We start from the raw sequence: 26,307 nt of genomic DNA on the forward strand, positions 1-26,307 counted from the left end.
AACCCGATGGACAGCCATGCTGTTCCAGAACCGAAGCCCACGACTCTGGGCTGTCTGTCGAACTGATAAGCAAACGTGCCGAGCACGGTAGACATTGGGGGGCGCAAGAGGCACTATCATAGCTCAGAGACCGAGTTTTTCCATCCCCTCTTTCGTCTCTCGTGTAAAATATGCATCTGCCTATCTATGGATTTCTGGCGTCAGTTATCACATGAGAAACGAAGAGGGGACACCTTGGTTGAGCCGAAAAGAGACGCAGATTGTTTGACTAATTACCATGGCCCAGAGGGAGAGGGAGGAATGCTTGGGAACGGCTATTCCGATTGTCATCGAACTGGAGTATAAGCAGCTAAACAACCTTGCTCGTTTTATGGATTGCTTGCACAGTCATGGAGTTAAAATGAGACAAAAGAGAAGGATTTGACGAACGTCAATCCCACCTTAGAAATCGGCAATATCGATTGCGGCGTATTGGTTTGCAATTCTATTTTTTTTTTATATATTATTATTATTTTGTTGAATGAAATGGATAGCTATACATATGACTCTGGTCAGAGGTCTTGAACGCTCTGGATTTTTGGTTTTTATCGATGTATTCTCGAGGATGGTCGTCCTGATTTGAGCAAAGAAAATATTCTTCCGCAGCCCGAAAATTATGCAAGTTCTCCTTTTCCTTCTGGCAGGGAGGTTCTCTAAAAGCGCCGATTCATTGCACATGATAAAAATTTTCAGGGACCTCAGTTCAACTCATTGTCAGCGGGGCCTGAACATATTATTGCTTTCTAAGATCAAAGACATGTTGGGCGGCAAATCGAATATATTCGATAGGTAGTTATAGTGGTAGCAATCCATCATCATGCAAGAAGGAACTGAAAAAAACGTAAATTTATCGCAATATCAACCCTTTTGTTTAACACCAAAAGAAAAATTTTGACTTACACCTTTTCCACTGGTTTACTTGACCGCAGCAAGCACCTCCTCCTTATCACCATGTGATGTAAAGCTCTCGAAAAACCCAGGCCACATAAAACTCCACAGCAGCCTGGTGTGTCATTAGGAATACAATATCTCCGAACAATTGCTGCTGGAACAAGGACAGTCTCAGAAGATAAAAGGTGAAGGAAACCAGGTTAAAAGGTTGAGTGTCAACGTGTTAAGATATTGTTCGTATTCATACCACGGATACAGGAACAGCAAGTGGCTAGGGATGCTGTAAGAATCCCACTTGATTGCCAGCCGTAGGGAAGTTGATATAGCTGCCAAGGGGTAACATTTTCAGAACACTTGCTCCGTGTCTGATGGAGGTACAAGAAAATAGAACTGACGGTGGTCCTTGAGTTTTATATATGTATATATATAGTAATTGTAATTCGAAACGATAGGGTTTAAAGGCTTGATATGCTGTCGATGACAGGGAGCAGCCAAGCCTGCATTTTGCAAGCGAGAATCAAACCGAATTTATATCCTTTGGGATACTGGATCAATATCTGATCCGATGAGTAAAGAATGTAATGCTTTCTTATATTGATATCTGGTTTATTCTGGGTTGAGCCTAAACATTGAAGGTTGCCATACCATATGACATTGCAACCCATCATGCAACCATTCATCGAAGAAATGCCATCCATCAACCATCTTTTTGTGAGTGGTCTGAAGAAGTATAAGGGGAGATGTTCACTTCGTGTTTTGCACGAATCGCCAGCCTTCGGTGGATAGAGTTATTTCAATACCTTAGCTGAACATCAATGCGGTGACATTAAATGCTATAGATGTGAGCTATGATTTCTCCTTGAGCTAAAGAATAGGGTATAATGCTCGAACACAATGGAAAAGCAAACATTAGCCAGAAACATCAGTCTTAGCTTTTAGAATCTCTGAATGTTAAGAGGAGGAAGATGCAGTATTAGAAACAACATGACTAGCATGTCTATCTCTGGAATTAGGATGACAAAACAGAGGTAATTTGAGGCAGAATCGAAGAGCAAGCAAATCGTTGGGATAAAGGTTCGAACACTTGAAAAAACAAAAAGGGACGCACAGAGAAAGGCGGAAGGGACTTCATAAAAAAGATATGTGGGCTAGTTAAAGACGTGTATTTGAAGGGAAACAGGACGACGTGTGGGTTTAGGAACTGAGGGTAGAGGTCGGATAGTAACTGGTAAACAACGTAGTACCAGTTTATGGGGTTTTGGGCTCGGATTTCGCTGGGTAGAACCTGCGCAGCAAAAGTTGGAGATTTGTTACTATTAGGTTTACGTTTCGCATATTTACTTGAACTATCGTCATTTCGCGAGGTCCAGGAACAAAAGGGGGCAGCATAAATAATCTTTGAGGGTTGAAGGGAGGAGTAAACGAAGAAGGGAAACAAAATATTATGGACTTACCAAGCTGCCACGGAGATAATGAGAAAAAGAACCACTAACAGCACTCCTTCTAGCCAATTTGACTTGCCGTCTTGGATTAAATAATTTACCTGTTGTGGAACGAAGTTGGAAAGATGTTAATCCTGACTTGATGACAGAATGGGAGAACGACAGCCTTACTAGCAGCACAGTGACGAATAGTATTGCAATTTGAAATCCATCGAAGTAGAGGGTCTATGCGTAGAATTACATGGAGAAAATTAGTGATAAAACTGAAACAAGGAAGTTCGACCCTCACCATTTCATTGATCCCTGACGTTATCCAGATATCATTAGCAAACGACACACTTGAATGTTATGGACGTGGACCAAGAAAGGTGAAGAAATGATGGGCAAAACATACCAGCAATCCACCCAATAACTACGATAAGAGGAAGGACCAAGAGAGCGATTTGCATGCTGGAGCCCACTGCAACACCAATGGAGAGATCCATTTTGTCTTTAATCGCGACGGTAATGGCGGTTGCGTGCTCAGCTGCATTTCCAACAATGGGGATAAGAATCAAACCAACAAAGGTTTCAGAAATGTGACCACGACTCGTAATTGAGTCGATTGAGCCCACCTTCAGGGAATCTATTAGCTATCTTCTTCACGCTGCAATTGAATGGACAGGAACATGTAAAATGTAGGATGGAACGCACCATGGCTTCTGCGCAGAGGGCTACCAGTGCTGTAGATGCAGCAAGCGTAAATAAAGCCACCCACACAGTGAGCTGTGGTTCCTCATTTTCTTCTGAAACAGCGATGGAAACATGCTGAGCATTCCCTCCACCCATGCTCGCGGAAATGCCTGCCCCGATTTGCGCAATGTTTTTGCTTGCGTCGCCTGTTTCGACTCGCATACGTCTCTTTTCGACCTTCTCACTTGGTTTGTTGTACATTTCTGTGTGAGATTTAAGTTGGAAGAAAAGGTATGCTCCGTACACCACAAGGAGGATGACACTCGTCCCTAGAAAAATATTAGGATGAACGGAATGAGGATAATGAGAATCGGGTTTTATGGGGTATTTTGAAGTACCTCGTGACAGGGGAGCAATTCCAGTTTCGCCAGCTGTTCACGACGAAAAATTAGCGATTATATTGTAAAACCATTTAACGAAGAACGTACCACTAGACCATGCGTGAAACGCAGTTGGAATTATTAGACTTCCAACAGCAAGAGCGAGCAAACTGGACGCAGTATGCGCCACAGTGACGTTGAAGTTTTGTTCGATCCGGCTGAAACCTCCGAGGAAAAAAGCCATTCCAAGGACCAGTAATAAATTGGATAGCATGCTGCCGATGAGGGAGGTTTGGACAATGACAATTTCACGTTTAAATAAGGCCAGGAGTGATACAATAAGCTCCACAGCATTCCTATACTTTGTCAGCATGGATATCTTCAGAACGGTTAAAAGGTTGGCACCTACCCGAATGTTGCGTTGAGTAAACCACCAAGTGTTTCCCCTGTTCTAAATAAAAGTTAACGCAATATCGGTAATTTCAAAGATGACATGCATACCTGAGAGCAATTTCCTCGGTAGCATAACTTAGCATCGCAGCAAGCGGTCTATATTTACTGTTAACCAAATGGCTGTGAGGCTATCATGAAGTAGGTGACATACACAATGGCGATAAAATTGACAACGAAAATTGCAATAGGATCAACGTGGATATGATGTATCGCAACTAGAAATGAATTTAGCAAAACGCAATACGACATCAATGCAAATAAATTCAAAGACGTACTTCCAACGGGCACCATGATGAGTAAGACGTTAATCCAGGAATTAAACAGCGTCGCCTTCAGCTGCCCCACTGTCGTAAATACCTGTTTATCCTTTCCGGTATCCTTAGGTTCATCTGCTGAGGGTTTCTTTCTGCCAATTTCGAAGAATCTCCGTCTTCGAGGAGCGCCTTTTTCAGGTACATCCTGCTGTTGCTCTTTTTTAGGTGGTGTTGTAGGTGAAGCACTGGTAATAGATCCAACAAGTGCCGTTTCAATACAGCCAGTAACTGGCAGTCCTGGTACAAAGGGCATCGTATTTGCATGAATTGGTAGAGAAATATCGTTCCCCATTTCTTCTTGTCGCTCCTTTTCAGGCCTCGATATAGATTCACTTTCAGTTTGCGTATGCTGTAATCCATCTTCGACGCGAGATTCTCCAGAGCGGACCGGGCGGTGCCGGAACTTTTTGAAAGGATTCCGGTTGGGAGTATTTTTGGCCTCTTCATCGTCATACCAGGCCAGATTCCTGGCTCGTCGTCGGTGTATATCTGTCAATCCCAGTAAAATAAGTTCCAATTCATAAATGCAGAACAAACTTGCTCCTAGAGCTTTCTGGAAGTGCGTTACTGACGCATTGTTCTAAGGGTGAGGTGTTGCAAAATCTCACAGCAGCGGGGCTTAAAAGACTTATCAGAAAACTTTTGGCAAAACTACCAAGTCAATCTTGATATAATACACGAAATTCAAAGAGACATAAGTTTTGTATGAAATAAATTGGGAGAGAGTGTTGTTTAGACGCGTGCAAAGCAAGGAATAAATGAGTCTGTGTTGTGAAGATTATCTGCCCTTATTTTGAGATTGTAAAGGAGTTACGTCAAATGTGGCTTGACTGCTGCAAGGGTATAAAACATATGAAAAAGTCCTTAAGTCCAATTTAAAACTTGACCAGATGCAGGAATCAAAGACAGCACTGCCACTTAATAGACCAAGATACAAGGGACACGCAGCATCTTCCAAAACCAATTTATCTTTTGGACTGGTGATTGGATGCTTGGGATCAGCCACAGCAGAGGTTTTGAGTAGTGATCCTCCTGAGGTGCTAGGGAAAGTCTGAGTGCTGGTAGCAATTTTGCTTCTTCTCAAGTTCTTCCATAATAATCACTAGTGAGGTGAATCACAACTCTATCTATCTCCATGGTTGCCATGAAATTTGTCAGTTGGAGTATGTCTCTTTCAGCATGTTTTGTGTGTTTCCTGCAAAAGTTTTCTTTTGCTCTGTTGTAACTAAACCAGATTCATGCTGAATTCTTTGTAATTGATTCCTGCTAAATCCCATTGCAAAATGATGCCTAGAATATCCTGGACGACACAAGCAGGAGAATTACAGTAGGGTGGGCATATAGGTAGCATCCGACGTTCCAGCATGTTCAGCGCCCGAGGTGACAACATATCACCACTTTTACCTTCGCATCATCCGTGATGCGGACGAGCTGTAGAAAAATGACTGGAGTCTGGGGTACAGTCGATCATATAAGCTTGACTATGTTTCAGCCAATCAAACAAGGATCTTGGTTACAAATAAGCAATGACAAGCCACGCCTGTCGGGGACCAAGCGATGCTTGTCAAGTCTGGCTGTCTGGGCAACAAACTTGAAGCCATGCCGTGTCTTGACGTGTTTCAACGTAATGATTTCGATCTTGTCTGAAAAAGGTCAGAAGCGACTTCTTGCTCATGCATGCCCTCAAGCAACAAGAGAGCATATGAAGCCTGTTAGATTGTTCCAAGGTTGGCGAGAGGCTATGACTGGGAGTGTCGCTGTGGTTAAAAAGGAAAAAGCCCGGTAATGCGGTGAGAATTTATATGAATTACTAAACTCGGCCCCTTTTATTTTATTTTATTTTATTTTATTTTTTTTTTTTTGGGGGAGGGGGGGGGATCACACTTTGCGCATTCCTTTGCTTCGAGATTTATTATCCAAATCATCATTATCATGAATTGAGGTTGTTGTCGTTAGTTAACAAAATCCACGAGAGGACCCAAATTATATAATATATTACATAATTACATAATTAATCACGTGGAGCTCTAACTAGTTCTCCATCCAATCATGATCGCCATCAAGCGTCGAACCTCCCCAACGTAACTAATCGGCCTCAAATATATCAACCTCAGTAATTATATATGTATCAATCTTATTTTGATATCTCGGACTCCACTTCAGAGGAGGCCACCATGTGTGTCAAATAAACCTGATGTTGTATTTATTATGCGAGGGCCTTTAAATTAGATCATGCTGCCACCTGGGCCCGTCAAGGGGTCGCATCTGAGGCATGTGAGCGCCACCAGCATCGAGACAACTTCGACGAGGACAACTATTCCGCCCCAGGAGTCCGTATCTAGAACCCCGGACACAGATGGCCACAATCAGTCACCCACGGGACTCGGTAATCGCCTTTGTTCACTCTGGGTCCACGATGATAACTTTTCGAGAGAAGAGGTGCTTTTCAACATTAGCGCTTTCAGCGATGTAGGACTGAAGGTGGGAGATCTCGTTGAACTTTCGGTCCCGCGAACTTTTCAAGGGGATCATCATGTGTCCTCCCATACACTGGATCCGAGTGAGAGAGCGTCACGAGATGCTGGTGATTCCGATACTGGCTCTAATTCCGCTGCAAAGCGTAGTGGAGACCACAAGTCTTATTTTCCAGCTCAAGGAAGATTTCTATTTCTTGTCAAGCCTTTGTCTGCAGACATCAAGGCGAGGCATCCTAACCTGCAAATTTCAATTGCAAGTAATATAGCCAACATCTTTGGATTTAAGAACCATTCTCAAGCTCTGATATCTTTCAAGGATCGGTCACAGTGCACTGCTTCTCATGTTGAGCTGATTTTTCGAGATCAGTTTTCGGTGCGGGCTGATATGTGGAGATTGGCCATGTCAGAGCTCGCAGATAAACCTCTATATAAAGGCCAGAAGATTGTTTTTATGGGAAGCATCAAGGTAACCATTAAGTCCATTTATATCGGCGGCAAAAAGGTTCTATCAGGGTACTTTTCCCCGCAAACCATACCAGTTTTTCGGAGTGAATCTGCTCGATACGTTCTCTTCATTCAAATGTCCAAAGAGATGTGGGATTTTGATTCTGAAGGAACTGGTGATATCCTTTTTAGCAGGGTTATCAATAGCCTTCTCCCGGAGCTCTTCAAGCGATGGGCTGGCATTGATGCTCACCACCTTGTTACCATCGTTTTATTTACCAGAGTCCAGTATGAATTGATAACGGCAGATAACGCGAGGTTTCCGTCTAACAATGGCTTCTTTAAGCAAACTGCGAGTGATGCCCAGCCGGAAACTCGGGATTTTTACCGCGTCGTGGTTAACGACATGCCCAGCGGCAACTGGACGACTATCTTAGATGAATTAAAGAAGGAATTTAGAATCTTTCTCCGCGACGTATCTATTCCCCAATCGACTTTTCCGGACTCACCTACAGCGTCAGAGGACGAGTTACCAGCAGATCCAAATTCCCCCCCAGCAATATCTGGAAGGCCAACCTCAGCCCTCCGTGGAAATATTTTGGAAGCAATTAATATAGCATCATCTTACTTAGCGTTTGAGCATATCGGTCGTGACATGATCAGGACAGGCACCTCCATCGTTGTCATATCTCCTGGGGCAGGGGTTTTTGAAGTAGCTTACGACGCGCTGGCGTTGACTTCAGAGGTTCTCACTAGCCGTGCTATTGGGATTGACTTAATATGTCTGAGCCCCATGCCTCTACATTCAGTTCCTTTATTTAAATATCGCCTTCCCAGAAGCGGTGCATCGAAGCCAGATAGTTCCGTCTCCAGGGATTTTCTCCGCTCATTGCCTCCGTACTCTCACGAATCTCCCGGAAGTTTTTCCTATGGAGTCAGTCGTCGTCGTTCATCAAATACCACTTTGGGATCTTTTCTACAACCGGCCCATTTTGTTGAAGAATGGGCTTATGGTGTTCCTCATTGGCTTGACATTTCCTACTGGGATCTAAAAATTTATCGTGATAGCCGGACTGCCGTGAATACAGTCTTAAAGTCGTCAGTCTCTGGAACAAAGGAAAAGCAATCGAATACATTTGTTCCGCGAGTTAGGATGTATGAGATTCAGATGATGGGTGTTATGGAAAGTGAACAGTCCAATATCTCTGTACCTTACCTGTCCGCCGCTGATCTCCGCCTTCAAAAAGGCCTGGGTCACAGCATATCTCCGCGGGGATCTCCTCATAACCCTAATTTCTCAGATAATGCATCGGGATCCTTCATGTCATCCTTCAGAGACTCGAAAAGGAATATTCTATCTGTTCCTGCGAGGCAAAGAAAAATGTTGGAGTGGATGGACCTTTATGATAGCGCCATCTTCCATGTTACACCGAAACACCAAACGGTGCGACGACCTACAAAAGCCAAGCGGGTTGATTTTGGCACCTCAGCGCCTCGATTCTACGAGCAACAATCTGTCCGACCTTCTTCGAGTTCAATGAGTGGCAGCAATCCTACTACAAGCCCTCGTAAAAATGGTATGCGACCTGATGACGGACACTCAGACGTTCAGAATCCTTCCGTTGAACTGATGCCCGTCAAAAAATCAAGCATGAAATCAGGAACGAAACTGACTGTACCACGGATCTCTCGTTCAATTAGCTTTGCTTTGCGTGGCCTAGGATCGGCTCCTCCCAGAGCAATTGCAAGTACAGAAATCAATAATGAGCATGCAAAGGGTCTGTCCACCACAAGTATGAAATCTCTTAATGGAGAAGTAGAACAAGCTTTAAATGCGGACGTCAATTTACCCACATCAGATACTAATCCTAGTCCAACTACCGTTATCAAAAAGTCTCCCCAAATAAATATTACGACTTCTAGGGATGACAAAAATGTCATTCCGTCAAAACCAATTTCAATCCGAATTGCAAACAAAAAATCAATCGAGGAACATAGTATGGATCCTCAAGGTCTTGACATCTCCTTTTCGACCCCCACCATAGGTGTTCCCTACTATCGTGGAACGAGTGAGGAAGTCCATGGGCCATTTCCAATGACACGGGGAGTTCGTAAATTCGATTCAACGCTTAATGCAAACCAGGATGACCCAACTATTACTCTATCTCCGACAAAGGCACTATCACCATGGATATTACCCGTCAACCCCTGCAAACCACCGAATCATGGTCCCACACTATCCATCTGGTTTGGTCGTTGGCGGCACGTCTACCCGCGCATGCAAAGGGGCACTTCATCTATGAAATGGAAAAGCCTGAAATCGCCAGCATTTCTCCCACTGACAACAGAAGAATTTCCAACGAGTGAAGAACTGGCTTCCCAGTACTTTCAGACTCCATACAGAGTATACCAGAATGATGAATCCGATGTCGCAGAAACTCCCAGAACTCGGGAGGCCCTCTTGCGAGAAATGGTGGCTTTGCGCCTTTCTCACGGTTTCCAAATCGTTGTTGGAAAAGCAGTGGAGGAAGCATCAGGCCAGCATTCATCGGAACCGCTGAATATATTCGACACCCGATCCTTATCACAAGATGGGGTGACTATTTTCATGTCTATGGGCAACATCATTCATAGGTTAGTTTGTGTGACTGGAGGGGAGATAGAAGTCACACGGTTCACACGGAAAACGGTAACCAGCCTTCTTGCTGATGCGCAGTCTTTTTCACTCAACTACACACCTGTTGTCAAAACAATATTGAGTGCAAACTATTGCAAAAATACTATAAGTTTGCAATTGCCGCAAGAAGATTGTAACTGGAATTATGCAGATGCCTTTCTGGCAGGTTACAGGGACCACATAACTAATTGTACGGAACAACTGCGTTCTTGGCGCACGCGTTTTGTTCTGATACCAGTCCAACTACCTGCAAACGCAAGACGTCCAATGCAATCATATAAAGAGGACAACGAAGAAGAAATCCATCTCCTTGGGATTACCCAACTCACTCAGATATGGCAAAGGCAGAGATATGTTCCCCCAGAGGAAAAACGACTCCAGCCACCAACGAATAAAAAAGACTTGAACCCATTGAATATTATATATCAGACGAGCAACCCGTCTGAGGTCGTTGCTGCAGAACTTGATAGGCTATTACTGGACGATCCAGGCCTTGATAGCACAGCAGTGCAGCTTCTACCGGAGTCTGAATTACTTCAAAGATCCAACATCAGCCTTTCCGCTTTGGCGCAGGCTATACAGGGCGAAAAAGGGGTGAGAATGATGGATCGAAGATGGCATTGGCGCCTTCATTATAATTGCTTTGTTGGACTGGAGTTCACTACGTGGATGCTCCAAAATTTCCGTGATATCGATACTCGTGAGGAAGCTGTTGAATTTGGTAACGAGTTGATGAAACATGGCCTGATTTGTCATGTTCAGCGGCGTCATAATTTCAGGGACGGCAACTATTTTTATCGAATTACCGACGAATATCGAGTGGCACGGCCGGAATCTCGGAGTAGTTGGTTCCAAGCTCGCAAGACCATTCCAAATACACCCATGACAGATAACGTGAAGGATCTGCCTTCAACTGGCCAAGAAAGGCTTGAAAAGAGCTCTGCAGAATCTGGCAGCCGGGAGGAAACGCCTACTCCGAACAAGCCTACTCGAACGAAAGCCTCGGTATGCCTGTCAAAGTCAATGAAGATTGATATCGACCCTCGTAAGCGATCGAACCGCCCTGAAATAATCGACCTCCATTACGATCGCTTGCACAATCCGGATAATTGCTTTCACATAGAACTAAGCTGGATGAACGCAACACCCAAGTTGGTGGAAGATTCAATTGTGTCATGGGCAGGCACTGCAGAGAAGTTTGGCCTAAAATTAGTCGAGTTACCAATATCTGAAGCCTCCTCTATTGTCGAAACTCAAGTTTTCAGGCGTCCATACCCAGTGAAGTTAGCGATTGAGCCTCCAGAAGGCCCTCAAGCCACCCTTTATAATTCTACCTCTTTCGCATCTCAAGGCGCCATCGACCGTCACTTTTACCATAAGGCAATCTTGAAGAAATTCGATTTCGTCTTAGATTTCGAAGCCGCCAGTGCCTTCCCTCCTGATGTAAATGTATCTTATTCTTGGGGGCGACCCGACTATTGCCTCCCACAATATGTCCACCGGTCGGGCGCTATCCTCGCCCAAATAACTGACGACGGTTGTTTCCTCTTCCTTGCCAACAGGCTCTATAGCATTCGAGGTTCCGCCGCCAAAGAATCCGGCCGGTATGATCGAAACGAATTTTACCGCCCGCGCTCTGCTACATACGATGCCTTAGACCGCACTGGATCGCCGCATTTATCGCCTGTCGTTCGCGCAGCAGTTGATACCACATCGGCTGCACCTCCTCAAACCGAACTCCACTCCTCTTACCAGCTTACAAAGGAGATCGGGGCTGAGATCAAAGCATTCTGTGGTGATGCGGAGAAGTTAGAGAGGTTTTTCGAGGAAGCGTCAGTCAACGCGAAACACGCTTCATCCAAATTTAGCCCAACCATTCCGTCCATGACGGATTCGTCAATTCCTACCTTGGAGTTACCAGCAAGCCTTGTTGAAACACATGTTTCTCCCCCACAGATTCCGGATGTCCAGCAGGCTGGTGAGGAGTCCACTTAAATGAAGACGAGTGATACTACCAGTCCTCAGGCTGAGGCTAAGGTGCTGAGGCTGTCTCCGTCTTTGAAATGAATTTGGCTTTGGTGTAATACCGGTTATTAGGCAGTTTGTTGTCTGCGTGATCTTTTCGTATCTAGACCCCTGTGATTGCGTTGGTGTTAATTTTCTGTTCATATATATATCCTCAACTGTCTCTTTCTCATTTCTTTTCGTATTGTTTTTTGAATTATATTTTTTAGGTATGTAGGATACAAAATGTGTTTTGGGTTGTCCTCTTAGTTGACATGTGTATGTCCTTCCCCAATTTACGGGGAGTATGATCTATATATACTGATACCGTCCATACAATTCATTGTCTTGGTCTAAAGTGCGCTCTCTTGATAGCTGCCCAAGAGGCGTCACCATTCCATGTCGAATAGGAAAACGCGACTGAAAGTAGAAAATACAAGATAATATATATATATATATATATATTTGCACTTGCGTGAGTATTCGTTAAATAGAAATAAATGATTTCATGATAAAAATTTCATTGCCCACAATTTCAAATCTCCCACTCCACATCTTCCGAATCAACACTCATATATTCCATATCTTAGGCGCATTGCATACAAGAAATCACCCAACATTTAACATAGCTGGTTGAATAACGTCAATTATGAAACAGCAACCATGAGGCGCATGAGAGGATTATATGTAGCAGTTCCATGCCTTCGACTTTTCTAATTTAAAACCTTTCACCACACTTCAGCTGATGCAATTCAGATCCCGAAAATCCTCTGATAGAACGAATCACAGCGGGGAATATTGAGAGTGTGAGGCTTATAAAATGTAGATGCTGTAAAGGAAGAGCAAAACTAGAAATAATCTGATAATAAGATGATGGTAAGGTTTGATCTGGATTGTTGTATGTATGTAAGTAAGTAAGTATGTATGTATGTAGATAGTCGTTAGATGCTGCCGTAAAATTAACAAAAATATATGGCCTTTAAAACTGCTGAATGCAATAAGTTGTTGCGACAAAAGGCGCTGGAATGTAGGACAATTATAAATAGCGTATGAGGCGGGAACGGTTTGAAAGGGGAAGTTTACAAATATTGAATCGTGCTGAAACTCCGCCACATGGTAGGCCGTGATTCAAAACGGACAAGTTAAAAAAACAAATAATGCGAGAAGGTAGGGTATCATATGCTCTGGAACAGAATATTGAATAAAAACACATGTGGTCTTAGGACGCCTCCCGGTTCATGAGTGTTGCAGAGAACACTACACCAGATGATTCAAAATTTCATTAGGCTGAGAGCGTTAAACCGTGAAAGCTGGGATATGTGAAAAAGTACAACTGCAAGTTAAATGGATAAGCCAAAGAGACCAAGAAATCTTGGGAATAAACGTAGATATGAGAGAGTAACGGATTGATGAGTGTGTAGGTTGCTATCCTTAGCAAGCTTCTTCGATGTCGAGCAGCCACTTTCTTATCCCTTCTCTCAGGGTATTGGCTGTAGCTGCACTTGCACCCCTTTGTTCACGGCCTGAGGGTGTCTTGGTGGCATCGCCAGTTGTAGAAGCTGGATCTTGCTGGCAGCATTCAGCGGTCACACTACGAACAACTTCCTCAAGTGCACCGAGGACTATCCGTCTACATTTATTCCGCGGAACCTCAGCAGATGGTGCATTCTCTAGTTGTGGATGGGGCGATTGCTTATCTCGCCCGTGGTTACCGGGAGGTTTATCTTTGCGACTTCGGTTTGGAGACGGCGCTCTAGAATGAGATAGGGACGACTCTCCACTCCGGGCTAAAACCCTCTCAACAGCATCAACAAGAGTTGGGTCAAGATCCATCACTGGTTCCTCGATAAACATCTCTTCCACTTCAAACGAATCGGCTTGCTGTGACAATGGAGAGGTAGGTATCTTGGAAGCCATTGAGGAAAAATTTGGAAGTTGAGGAGTGGATGAAGGTGTTTCGGAAGGGTCGAGCGACGTTCGACGGGAATTATCTCGAGATTCAACTGCCGTTCGGGGAATGATACTGGATATCTTTCGCCGCAAACGGAGCTTCTTCACTGTGAAGGTTTTCGTATCTGCAACGAGCGTGGTGCAAACTTCGACCCATTTCTCCGAGTTCGATCCGTATGACTCACAAAGGGAAGTGGATAGAGCCTGAGGCGGGGTAGGCTCACTCGACATGGAACGTTTGATATCTGACTCCAAGGTGTTATACGGATGGACAGCCTGAAGAATAAAATCCTCATGGTAGCATCTCAACCAACCGGCTACATTGACGCTGACCCCATCATAATCTTTGGTAGGACCAGGATGGAATCCAGAACCAGCACTGTGGACAGAAGCAGCAACATCAAAACTAGCTACTGAGGTGCGCGTCTTTTTTGGCGATGCTAGAGTTGAATCTCCAGAAGAAGAGAGGGAGATAAATCCAGGTAACGGTACCTCAACATCGATAACCCCATCATGCAATCCAACCGACAGTTTCACGGGAGAGCTAGGGGTTTGTACGTCAGACTTGGATTTTTGTTCACATGAACCAGAAGATCCAGATAGACCCAAGTCAGCAGAGGCTGTTGCGATAGGCATATTTTCAGCTGTGTTAGTAGCATTTTTGATAATGTCTTCTGCTGATTTGCCGGATACTGCCTCTGGCTTGACTTGTTGCACGTCAGCTTTAGTAATGGACGCGCTTCTTTTTGAGCGTCCAGCCGCTGATGAACTACCCTCATTCTCAGAAAAAGTCTCACGTGTACCCCAGAGACCGGAAAGTAAACCACCCCATCTACTAGACTGGAAATGTTGGCCTCCTTCCGAGATTAGATTGGAGCTTTCGCTTCTACGGAGATTCTGTAATAGGTTCGCTGAGGCTGCACTTCCAGTAGGGTCCAAGGCTGAACTCCTCCCTTCGCCCGCACCATGTTTACATTTTTGGGATGCAAAATGTGGAACTGGGGTTGCAGTGCCCGGTGCCGCGGTAGCGATGGTAGCGGTTGCGCTCTTTCTAGTGCTAGCGCCACTTGACGGTATGGGTAAGCTGGCCGTCCGAATAGATCGAACATCAGAGTCTCTCCGGAATTTGTAATGGTCAGGAACCGGTTTCACGAAGTCACCATCATCTAGGGGTATAACTGCGGCTTCATTCGATGAAGCACTTGGTGATCGTCTATGTCCGTCATTTTCATCGTCATTAAAATGGCGAGCTCTAGCACGTCTATTTATTGCACGACGGAGAGATTCCTTCCTTAAAATGGGAGCGCCAGGGGGACTTTGGGAAACAAGCCGCATCGAGGTGGATGTACTAGGTCTTAAGGGGGATCCAAACGCATCTGGTCGTTGCTGCGCAGGTAAGAATGCGGAAAGAACAAATATCAAACGTCTGGCAGTCATTTTATCAGTTGAAACAATGACTGTCCGGCTTGGTATGCTTGGTTCCGCATCCTGATGAGCCCTTTGCTGTAGGTGGTATCGTCGTCTATACCAGTCGGGCCCAAGGGAGCTTAGCCATTCGGTATGATTTCCCAAAAATGCAGTAAGAAGTACGAGGAAGAAAAAGTTGTGTTCCTTATCACTCAGAAATTTGGCGATCCACCGGGCTTCTTCTCTCCACACACCCCATCGACTCTGCCCAGTTGTAACCTGGGGAATTCGAAGTGCCATGCTGATCCGCTGAGAGGCGCGCATGGCTTCAGACCTAAGGTTCTGCTTCCCTGATAAAACCCTTGGGGGAAGCTGCACAATAGTCTGGTTCGTTCGCTGCATATTGGATGCTTTGGCAGGTTTGGGTTGCTGGGTTGAAAAGTAGTCGACCCTCTGCAGCATGACAAGAATTTCCATACGCGCAAGTTTCTCGAGATGTGACAATGTGCGAGTTATGACATCCCAATGATCAACTAAGAAATCAATTCGTTCATCTAGGCTTGAGGTTGCGGATAGCCCGGCATTGTCGTCAAAGAAACTACTGCTGTACTTATGATCTGAATCAAGGGAAGCTGAAATCCACCCAGGGGTTTGTCTCTGAGCGTTCCATTGAGATGATGGACGACCAGGACTGCGCCCAGCAAGCGGTAGCTTAATGGTGATAGCAACTGCGTACATGGGAGTTTTCTTTTCCTTGATTTTTTTGCGTTTCGATGGGTCCAGAAGAGGGATTTTCGAGTCCTTAAAAGTTTGAGCAGTTGGAGATGAATCTTGATCAGTTTGATCCACAGAAGGATCGCGACCCTCTGGGAGGTTCACGCTGAACATCCTCGTCACAAGGACCGTAATTCTCGTTGGATTCGACCTCGTGTCACGAACCGTGCCTAATCTCTCCTGGGACAAACCAGACGAGTTGGAACTGGGCCCGCTTGTATAACCACGGGTGAGAGGAACACGTTGACGTGGCCCGTGAGAACCGAATCCTTCAACATCTCCAACTGACTCGGTTTCCGTTGGAAGTATATGCATTTTCGTAGAAGAGCCCCGGTAGCTGAAAGCACTACTGCCAAAAATACAGTTTAGCAGTCCAGATTCTGTTGAGTCAGCCGACATGCGATTTTGATAATGTCTATTATCATCTGCAGCGGGTGACAATGTTGAACTTCGATACCTCGCACGGAATAGTGCGCTGGACATAGGCGAATCGGGTTCTCTAGGGCTTAATGACCCTGTAGATTGGTGTGTATCGGATGCATGAGGTTTGTGTGATGGGTCCCTTTTAGTAGATTTCGAGAGGCTTGAGCTTCGAGAGTGGGTGTATCTAACCTCAGGAACTTGGGAGTTCAGACCAAGTCCAACAGCCCCTGCTATCGGGCTGAGATTTTGGCTGTCGAGAAGAATGCAGGGTTCATCGCGATCCCCTAACGCGTTTTGAGCAATGATAACTCTGAAATCTCTTGTAGCATCCAATTCGAGTCCCCCTCGATCGTCGAAGCTGCTCGCAGCAGAAGCGTTTGGTGATAAAACACTTGTTTGTAGTGGATAAGCATGAGTATTCGATCGTCGGAGATGGGTAGAATCTGGGAACAAGAGGCCCGAAGTATGCTCTTCCTCAGTCACGGATTCAAGTTGAGAAGAATTCCTGGAGGCGTACGCAGCCGGATTGAGCGACGACGCAGCCGTATTCAGAAGTCTTCCCAGCATTGTGAGCGCTCGAGAGGGTAACAGATACAAAAGGTCTAATGCGGACAGATAACATCAAGCAACCTAGAAATGTCGGTAGGGTGGGAGCCTCCACATGATATCCATTTGGGTAAAACCATTGTTTGTTCAAAGGTCAGCCTGAGGATATATGGTGCGGGGAGACCGGGATCGTAGGGCCTCAAGAGGCTATTGCTCCAGATAGACGATCTGATGGCGATATGACGGCCAGCCGTACGCTCAGAGACAGGGTGCAAGGCAGATTACTCGGACAGAGCCGAGTGCGACCCTCCAGAACACCAACAGCCGGTTTGTGGAACAGGACGGGGTTGATGCCAGGCGACTTGATGATGGGGGTTAAAGTTGGAAAAAGCCTTGGTGACGGGTGGGCAACAGTCGGGAAGAAACGTCTCAGCCAAGAGGCGGTGAAGAGAAGCTTGGTTTTGGTGGCGGCAACTAGCTAAGCGATCTGGGAAGGGGTTCACGTGATATCAGTCCGGTTTCCAACCGTTCACGTCGTCTTTTCGACCAGGCCTGTATGACAATTGTCGGAATTCACGCTTTGTGCTGTACTTTCATATGGCGCGGTCATGCCAAATCTCCGCGCCGTGTCATTCTGCTTCTCTTACACACACACACAATGCCCCTGTTGAAGACACACTCCCGGTTGATTTCAAATGTCGGTCACTTTCCAATCTGCAATATGCAGCAGCTAAGATACCTGTCACAGAATGCTTTTATCTGCAGGCCCTCCACCGCCTGTTCCTTCTCCAAGACACGTGAATCAGGGGATTTTGTAGTATGAGTTCCTTCAGGTCATGTCATCTCATCCAACCATCATCAACCTCAGTCACAATCTTTTGTGGATGACGACGATCGGGCCACTTGGCTCCTATTGCGGTATTTTGCTCGTCAATTACCCAATGAGTGAGTGCCTTGCAGTAGCAATTGCTAGGACCGCGCTGTTGGGAAGTTCTGGTGATTTGAAGGCAAGGCGATTGTATCTCTCACATCCCGCCACATTTAATCGTTGCGCTCTTGTCTTATTTCATTCTTTTCAAGCCTTATTATTTTTTGAGCCCTTTTGTGAGTTGGGGGAATTGATAAATACAGTCGATAAATACAGTCGCTACCCCGGCTAAATACGCTCCTCAATAATACACTATTCTAAATCAAACATAGTGTATACACGGCTGTACACCCAAAATAACCAGCATCCCATTGTCGTTGATATGTGCCCAACCCTCAATTCATCACTAATGAATTAATCTGAAATATCTACAAAATCACTCTCCCCCCAATCCACCTGTGCCAGGCCTTGGCTCTGCGTATGGCAGCTCTGCGGAACCAGGCTATTCTTCGATGAATCAACTTTCGTGTCCTGTTCTCCTCCCAAAACATCAAAAAAACACCCTGTTTATCGCCCGAGAAGTGATCTCATAGTGGTATTTTCAGACAGTTCGATTTCTCTGAGGTTAGAGTGGCAGCTCATTTTCTTGAAGATTCTTCAAGGGCTGCACTGCAGGTGCTGTAGAAGAGGGGTTAGCACTTTCACCGCCAACTGCCCACCCAGCATCTGTCATATAGATAGGATGCTGCTCAGCAGCGGCAGGAGTGGCTGTGAGATGTTTACGTTATTCACCCTCATATCAAGCTCCTGTTCTTTCATCTCAGTGCACATGGGCACCCTGTGTATAGTCCTCCGCCCTAGGTTCCATTCCCTGATCAGTGCGTTTGGGCACATACCGACTACGTTGGAATGCTACATAGTAATTTTGGGTGCACGGCTGTGTATATACTATGTTTGATATAGAATAGTGTGTTTTTTGAGTAACGTATATAGCCGGGGTAGCGACTGTATTTACCAATCCCGGTGTGGGCAAATTAGCAGATTAGATCTAAAGCGTATATCGTTGAATGACCAAGCGGAACGACGGGGAAACAGACAACGTGACGCTAGTTAGTCGTGGCACCATCTCACCTTAACAAGCGCTGCCTTACTTCTCATAAACTTGGAAACATCTTAATTATAGGCCTAATTCAAGAACACAGGATGGGTCGATTTAGGCAGCAACTGCAAAAGTGGCATCCCAAGAAAAGTTGTATCACTCCCGGATGCCGACATTGCTGCGAAGTTTTGACCAATAGCCAAGTGCAGTCGCTCCGATCTAGTATTAGCGAAAGAATCCGGGTCAGTGGATGCGAGGATTTGTGATTTGCTAGAAGACGTCGTTGGAGCAACAAAAATGGGAAAAGGAGCAAGAAGGGATATCAGCTCGTAGAAATCAAGCCCCGAAAGGTCGAAATATTGGGTCGCAAACGTTGTTCGAGCATTTCATCGTGAATGTTCAAATTGCCAATAGAAGCTCAGAACAGAACTGTTTCAAATGCGTGTCTTCATAATTAGTTGCGATGATTGCGCCAGGGAAGCAATGCTCGAGTCTGGATCAGTTTGTGATTGCAACGCCACAGTAGACCAAATTGCCTCTTGTGATTTCGCCTGAATCAGTCATCCTCCCAAAAAGCCAGGAAGGGCAGAGAACAAGGGGTGACAGATCTGAACTGGGTGAAATATGCCGGCAGTGCATGCCGGGAACAAATATACGGCAATTAACTCGTCTCTGATGGGCTGGTTCGAGAAACCCGCGTTCCCCCCGAAACGAAAGCAATGATATTCACTCAATTTCTTGAAATAGCTGATATTCCCAGCGTCATGTGTGACGAAAACCCTCTTGTGCTACGTGATTGGTGAGCTCTATCAAGCTCTCTCTCCGTTTTCAATCCGCGCCTGTGTTTAGTCACTGACCGTGGGCCGTTGAAGCACACTGGCAAAATCTCCTCGGTAGGCGAGAACAGGACAAAAAGAAATTTTCTAGTGATACAATGGTCCGCATTTTGATTAGCACCCTCAGGACTGGGGGAACTGGGCTCGACCTTACTCCAACAAACAGATGCAAATTGGTTGATCTGTGGTGGAATGAAGCCACCGACATTCAGGTATGCACAGAAGGCGCAGAGTCTTCAGAAACAAGTAACTATTCCGAGATCTCTGACGCCCCTTAGAGTGACTGAGACATGCTAAAGTTCTGCGAGTCAAACTGAAGTGCTTGTATTTCGACTGCTGCTTGTCGGAACGGTCCCGTTTCGTCGGGATCTGATATTCATAAGATTTCCAGATACTGAGAGTATTGGAGGCTCCGCAGGGGTTCGGGCATGCTGAATAAATAGTTTCTTTAGCCTCTTCTTTCATTTCTTGGGAGCCAATAGGGGCATACGAATGCTATCCTAGGCAGAGGCGAGCGTGCTATTTCTCTCTAGATATCCTATTATTCCCCTTGAGTTTTCTGTTAATTAAGCTTTCTGATGTATTTTGTTATCTGGGTCGAGACAGGGCTGTGCTTTACACATTCAACATTTCAACCAGCTGCCGAGAACCTCTTCAAGTTGAAGGTTTGGTCTGACCCTATTCCCCCCGGCTTTGGTCTGGCTTCTCATTTTATTATTTGTTTTTTTGTCCCTCTTTCATCGCTCTGCTTTGAGTAATTTCTTTCCCTTTTGTTTCTTTTTAGTTATTTTTGGGGAAAGGGAAAATGATACTTGCTCGTGTTGGATGTCCACTTCCTGGACGGCGGCAGCGGAGCAACCTCGTCACTTTTTGTAAGGTTAGCTAGCCAAGAGGGTAGGGCATGCGGTAGACATTCAAATTTATTTCAATCTATTTCGTTTCTAATCTCACCACTTTATATCCGTGTTCCCTGCTGGACGTCAGCACAGCCAGTATTTGAACAAGCAGGGAGTCAACTAGACTAACAGACACCCCATCCCGTTTTTAACAGCCATGGGTATTAACCCTCAACAAAACTGAACATCCACAAAACTTGAGATGAATAAAAGAGAAGGGAAAACATTAAAACAAAATATCAATTAAATCTTCGCCGATACGCAAACTGTAAATTGAGCCCCATAATGCGCCCCCAACCCCAACCGCGAACTACCCTAACCCAGACATGCTTTCTCATATCAATCATCAAAGCTCATACATAGGAATAATGAATGCTGCACAAGTTTGTCGGACTTGATCCTTGGAAAGGAAAAAATAGTCTAATATCGGGTATTACATCTCCTCAATCGCACAGTTAGGGTGTAAGACGTATACGACCCTTTGTTCATCTTGTCGTTGTTGGTCATCGGACTCGACAAGCCCCTCACCTCGAATGACCATGAGAATATTATCCTAGCGAATTACAAATTTTCCATGTTAGTTTTTCGGGCTTTTAAAACCTTCAAAAGGAGAGGGATGTGTGAATCGATTTGCAGGGGTGCAAAAAGGCAAACTGACCTTGACCATCCTCTTGAGTACTTTAACGGCCAAGGCCCTCTCAGCCTCCATCTCCTCTTCGCTATTCAGCTCAGATTCAATTTGCTCTAGATACCAGACTATCAGGTCCTCCTGCTCGACACCTTCTCCCGCATTGGCCTCATCATCGTTTACTCTCCGGACAAGAATATTAAGTATCCGCATATATTTGTCGTATGTAATCTTGGTCTTCTGGGTTTGGGGCTGCTGAGAAGTGGCCCCAGGGCCATTGACATAATCATCATCGTCGCCTGTACGCATTGGACTATCTCCGTCTTTGTCATGTTGAGCTCCATCTTCTTGGTTATCGGCTTCATCGTCGACTTCCACGTCATCTTTCTCAACTGTCACGATGCTCTGTCGAAGGAGGTCATACGCTTCGCGGACAAAGTTAGGTACGATTTCTTCCACACAGTTAGCCTTTGCGACGGCCTCGGATAACCGAATCAAACTTTCCAATTGTCTGACTGTAATTCGATAACTACTCCTTCCCAATCCGCCTTGTGCATCATTTGCACGCAGTTCCTTGTATTTCTCCACAAGCAATGCCTTAGCTTCTGGAGTGAATACAGGACGGAAAGTTCGAGCAAATCTGATATACCGCTGCAGCTGCTCGGTAGTGAGATCAGGCTCTATCGCAGCGTCGCGATTCATATGAACATTGACAATATGTTCTGCAAGATTTCTATCCACAGCTTCGTTTGGTTCATCCCGGATGACGAAGAAGAGATCAAAGCGACTCATGATGGGGGCGCTGAAGTTAAGATTTGCCCGCAGAGTGGTTTTGGGGTTATATCGTCCACCAATAGGGTTTGCAGCAGCAAGAATACTGGCGCGCGCATTAAGCGTGGTATGAATACCGGCTTTGGCAATGGAGATGGTTTGCTGTTCCATTGCTTCATGGATGGCGACTTGGTCACTAATATCCATCTTGTCAAACTCATCGATGGCGCAAATGCCTCCACCATTCTATATAAAAAAAAAAGAAAACATGGGTTAGAATCCACCAGAGATATGTCGGAAAAAGGCCTAGAAACTCACTGCAAGCATCAAAGCTCCGGCTTCTATCGTAAATTCACCAGTTTCCGGATCTTTGACGACTGAAGCAGTTAAGCCGGCGGCAGAGGAAGCTTTTCCGCTAGTGTAGACGGCTCGAGGATTGAGTGAACAGATATACCTTTCATAATGTTAGAACGGCACAGTTGGTAGTGAATACTTCAAGTGACTCACTTCAAAAATTGACTTTTACTCGTGGATGGGTCTCCAACGATGCATATGTTGATATCTCCTCGGATTTTCATGCTTTCCTGTTCCGTTATCTTCGACACTCCTCCTATTAGTTGCAACAGTAACCCCTTTTTAATAGCTCGATGGCCATAAATCATGGGAGCAATCGAGTCCACTAGCCTAGAGTATATGTATTCAGAATGCACCAATTGCTTAAGATCTTGTACTTCGTAGGGCGTAAGTGTTTGGAGAAGACGGTCTTGCGCCTGATCTTCGTAGTCCTCTAGCTGGTCGGTTTGGTTTAAGGATGCAAGAATGTTTTGCGACTGGCCATTCAATTGCTGAGAGGTTGGGTGACCGGGTGTGGTAAGATCGGGAGTTACCATGCAGGCAAGGAATGCGAGACGGTATGTAAGGTCACGAACTCCCAGTGATTTCAAGCCGCTCACACCACTTCCGCCAACATCGTTACCGCGAAAGTCCCCATTGTCTCGAGTTGCTTCTGGTCGGACTCCAGGGAGACCAAGCTGGCTAACGTCCGGTACGGCAATGAGTGTGCCAGTGAAAATACACCTCTCTCCTGCCTTAGCTCGGTCAACCATCTCTCCTCGTAAGATAATATCCATGGTACGTGGCATGCTGCCAGTTGGGATTTCATGGGATGATTCCTGCAATTTCACTTTCTGCCAATCGACAAACGTGCTCTGACGGATATCCAACCGCCAACCGATGCGGTTCCCACAAGTAGGATTCGGACATTGCGATGGTTCGGTATATTTGAATGTTTGCTCGACTTCCTCAACGGCAGTGCTACAACTTTCGCAAATAAAAGTCCCTAGGGCAAGCTCGGGACGCACTTCAGAAGTTCGAGTTACAGTTCCAGATATTGACAACAATTTGCCTATCTGGTCAGTTCGGAGTTGTCGCAGTCTCGACACCAATGGTAGGTTATAAAATGCCAATGAAAACACTTTATCCGTTTGTTGATGCCTTGTCTTTTCCGCCAGTGAGTCAGGTTCGGTGCTGTCAACCGCTAAGGCTGAGGTGCTGGCTTGGGACGACGTGCTGTTAATCTGCCTGTGTTCTCTGAAATATTGAGGCTCATATTTCGCAATGAGGTTGTGAAGAGCTTTGGTCAGGTAGGGTTGGAATCGGTAATACTGATTGGCAATGGCTTCAGCCAGAATCTGGTTCGGGAGGGAAGTCAAGTGGGTAAAATCAACGTAGAGAGTCGAAAGCTGGTATCGCTGTAAACCGTGGATTTGGGCAATATAGTATTTATCGCTAAGTATTTCGGATGATGGGGGTACGCCGGAGAGTGAGGGCTCTTCAATATGTGTTTCTAATAGCTCTTCGAAAACCTGCTGCACCTTTTCACCAGCAAGGTCTTGGACAGGTGGGGGGCCTCTTCCGTAGAGCGGATGTCTTGGGCGTCTGGGTAATGAACCTCCAGGGCCAACCACTTGATCATCGGCAAACCCTTCAGCCTCGCTCATCTGGCCATTGCTCTCTGACGGTGCGTGAGGTCGGGAACTTGGTGGGTGGTCTGAGGATGGGAATGACCTTTCTCTGCCTCCAGTATTGGAGCCCAGTTCGGACTGGAGGATAGCGTCAAATAAGCTAGACATGATAACACTGGAGATCTGCTCCTAGAATAGAAAGCTTAGAAACAGTAGCACAGTGGGATCTGACCCTCGTAAAATTTAGAATTCCCGGGCCTTAAGCAAATTGGTGGAATAAAATGATTGGCAGCAAATTGGGTTGTTAACCCGAACAAAAAAGTGGTGTTGGAAGAGAAAACGCGTCAAAGGCGACATTCGCGTCACGGAATTACTACGGCCCGGGAATCACGCGTAAAGTAGTTTTCGTGTGGCTGCTTAGTCATGATATTTAAACATTTAGTTAACTAGTTAACGTAATTCCACACCGAGTCGGCCACCAAATTTCTCCACCTACTAATTTAACTGCTCATTCAATTCAACGCGCAATTATGCCACCAAAATGCAAGAAAAACTCTTCAAATTCAGTTGAGCAAGAGGGGAGGATTGAACTCGCGATAAAATCTATTCAAAATGATGAAAAGCTCTCAATTCGTGAAGCTGCAAAGCTATTTAATGTGCCTAGGTCTACTCTTCAAGATCACCTCAAGCACCGGCCCTCACGGGTGAATTTACGCGCAAAATCTCACAAATTATCTGCTGCTGAAGAGGATAGCCTAGTTGAATGGGTGCTGGACCAAGCTAAACAAGGATTTCCCCCTCAACCAGCATTTGTTGAAGATATTGCTAATTATCTTCTTACCTTACGGAATTCCACTGCCTCCACTACCTCCCCCCCTCGGGTCAGCAAGAACTGGATTTCAAGGCTGATTAAATGTTGTACAGAGCTCCGAAGCCGCTATTCCAGATGCTATAATCATGACCGGGCCAAGTGTGAAGATCAGCAGGTTATAAAGGATTGGTTTAAGACCTTAGGAGATACAATTGCTGAGCATGGGATTGTGCCAGAGGATATATACAACTTTGATGAGACTGGCTTTGCTATGGGGCTCTGTGCCACTACTAAGGTCATTACTAGTAGTGAGCACTATGGCAGAGCAAAGCTCCTACAGCCTGGAAACTGTGAATGGGTGACTGTAATTGAATCAGTCAACGCGTCAGGATGGGCTCTACCTCCCTATCTCATCCTCAAAGGCCAGGGCTTGTTGGAAGATTGGTTTGAAGGCCTTCCAGAAGGCTGGAGGCTAGATGTCAGTCCAAATGGCTGGACTACTGATGAAATAGGCCTGAGATGGCTTCAACGGGTGTTTATTCCAGCAGCAGATCCTCGCAGAGTTGGCAGATCTATCCTTCTTATCCTGGACGGGCACGGCAGTCATCTTACCCCAGAATTTGACCAAATCTGCAAGGATAATGCTATAATATGCCTTTGCATGCCGCCTCATTCCTCTCACCTTCTGCAGCCACTAGATGTGGGTGTTTTTTCAGTTTTAAAGCGAGTGTACGGAGATCTAGTTCAGCAGCGAATGCGGCTTGGATTTAATGCCATTCGGAAGGCAGATTTCCTAGATGCCTACCCTGCAGCACGCACTGCAGCCTTCAAACCTCAGACTATTCAAAATGGCTTCAAGGCAACTGGAATAGTGCCCTTTCAGCCTGACTACGTCCTCCAGCAGCTGGATATTCAACTACGGACCCCTACCCCCCCACGCAGCAGCTCTAGCAATTCAACCATGTCCTGGGTGCTTCAAACACCTAGTAATCCCCAGCAATTACACTGGCAGGCGAATAAGATCAAGGGCTTAGTGGAGGGTCAGCCTCAAGGCTTTGTGGAAGGTTTTGACCAAATTATCAAGGCCTGTGAATATGGGATGGTCAGTGCCACAATTCTAAAGAAGTAATACCAGGATATATTCAATGTGAATGAGATAGAGAAGCAAAAGTAGACTAGATCTAGATGTCAGATTCAACATGCAGGGGGTCTCACTAGGCAGGAAGCTCAGAATCTTATTATTCCATCTGCTGCACCTGTTGAACAGTCTGTCATTCAACCTTCTGAGCCTGCAGTCTCTGGGCCTAGGCCACACTCAGGAGCACCACAGTGGTGCAGCAACTGCAATTTACCTGGCCATAGGAGAACAAGATGCCCTCAATCTAGTGTAATTTAATTTAATTTAATTAGGGGGGAGTGGGTGTAGATATTTCGGGTTAAAATCTAGTTAGTTGGGATACGGTGGTTTTGGTGTCTCGCTCGCTGGGGTGTCTCGCTCGGTGTGGAATTACGTTAACTAACTAGTTAGTTAACTTAATCCA

The 26,307-nt window shown here is 45.5% G+C and overlaps 6 protein-coding genes across 6 annotated transcripts; 3 read left to right on the plus strand and 3 right to left on the minus strand.

Moving 5' to 3' along the window:
- Positions 1–2,178: 2,178 nt before the first annotated feature.
- On the minus strand, positions 2,179–4,767 carry PAAG_02306 (vacuolar H+\/Ca2+ exchanger; the record flags this gene model as incomplete). The annotated part of the gene is made up of 13 exons (XM_015844600.1): positions 2,179–2,215; positions 2,385–2,473; positions 2,544–2,597; positions 2,662–2,675; positions 2,767–2,986; positions 3,066–3,373; positions 3,443–3,475; positions 3,533–3,780; positions 3,834–3,875; positions 3,926–3,973; positions 4,029–4,092; positions 4,153–4,680; positions 4,764–4,767. The coding sequence occupies 13 exons, from the start codon at positions 4,765–4,767 to the stop codon at positions 2,179–2,181; spliced, it is 1,689 nt and encodes a 562-aa protein (XP_015701648.1).
- A 1,656-nt stretch (positions 4,768–6,423) lies between these two features.
- Positions 6,424–11,784, plus strand: PAAG_02307 (vacuolar membrane-associated protein IML1; the record flags this gene model as incomplete). Its single annotated transcript, XM_002795555.1, has 1 exon — positions 6,424–11,784. One exon carries the CDS (start codon positions 6,424–6,426, stop codon positions 11,782–11,784), a length of 5,361 nt encoding a protein of 1,786 aa, XP_002795601.1.
- Positions 11,785–13,224: 1,440 nt separating this feature from the next.
- On the minus strand, positions 13,225–16,914 carry PAAG_02308 (hypothetical protein; the record flags this gene model as incomplete). Its single annotated transcript, XM_002795556.2, has 1 exon — positions 13,225–16,914. The coding sequence occupies one exon, from the start codon at positions 16,912–16,914 to the stop codon at positions 13,225–13,227; it is 3,690 nt and encodes a 1,229-aa protein (XP_002795602.2).
- Positions 16,915–16,983: 69 nt separating this feature from the next.
- On the plus strand, positions 16,984–17,375 carry PAAG_11468 (hypothetical protein; the record flags this gene model as incomplete). Its single annotated transcript, XM_015847115.1, has 2 exons — positions 16,984–17,023; positions 17,047–17,375. 2 exons carry the CDS (start codon positions 16,984–16,986, stop codon positions 17,373–17,375), a joined length of 369 nt encoding a protein of 122 aa, XP_015703247.1.
- Positions 17,376–19,794: 2,419 nt separating this feature from the next.
- Positions 19,795–19,983, plus strand: PAAG_02309 (hypothetical protein; the record flags this gene model as incomplete). The annotated part of the gene is made up of 2 exons (XM_002795557.2): positions 19,795–19,908; positions 19,975–19,983. The coding sequence occupies 2 exons, from the start codon at positions 19,795–19,797 to the stop codon at positions 19,981–19,983; spliced, it is 123 nt and encodes a 40-aa protein (XP_002795603.2).
- Positions 19,984–21,025: 1,042 nt separating this feature from the next.
- Positions 21,026–24,123, minus strand: PAAG_02310 (DNA replication licensing factor MCM7 component; the record flags this gene model as incomplete). Its single annotated transcript, XM_015844601.1, has 4 exons — positions 21,026–21,145; positions 21,251–22,237; positions 22,310–22,445; positions 22,499–24,123. 4 exons carry the CDS (start codon positions 24,121–24,123, stop codon positions 21,026–21,028), a joined length of 2,868 nt encoding a protein of 955 aa, XP_015701649.1.
- Positions 24,124–26,307: the final 2,184 nt, after the last annotated feature.

This window comes from Paracoccidioides lutzii (assembly GCF_000150705.2).
Source record: "Paracoccidioides lutzii Pb01 unplaced genomic scaffold supercont2.5, whole genome shotgun sequence".
Classification (NCBI taxonomy): domain Eukaryota; kingdom Fungi; phylum Ascomycota; class Eurotiomycetes; order Onygenales; family Ajellomycetaceae; genus Paracoccidioides; species Paracoccidioides lutzii.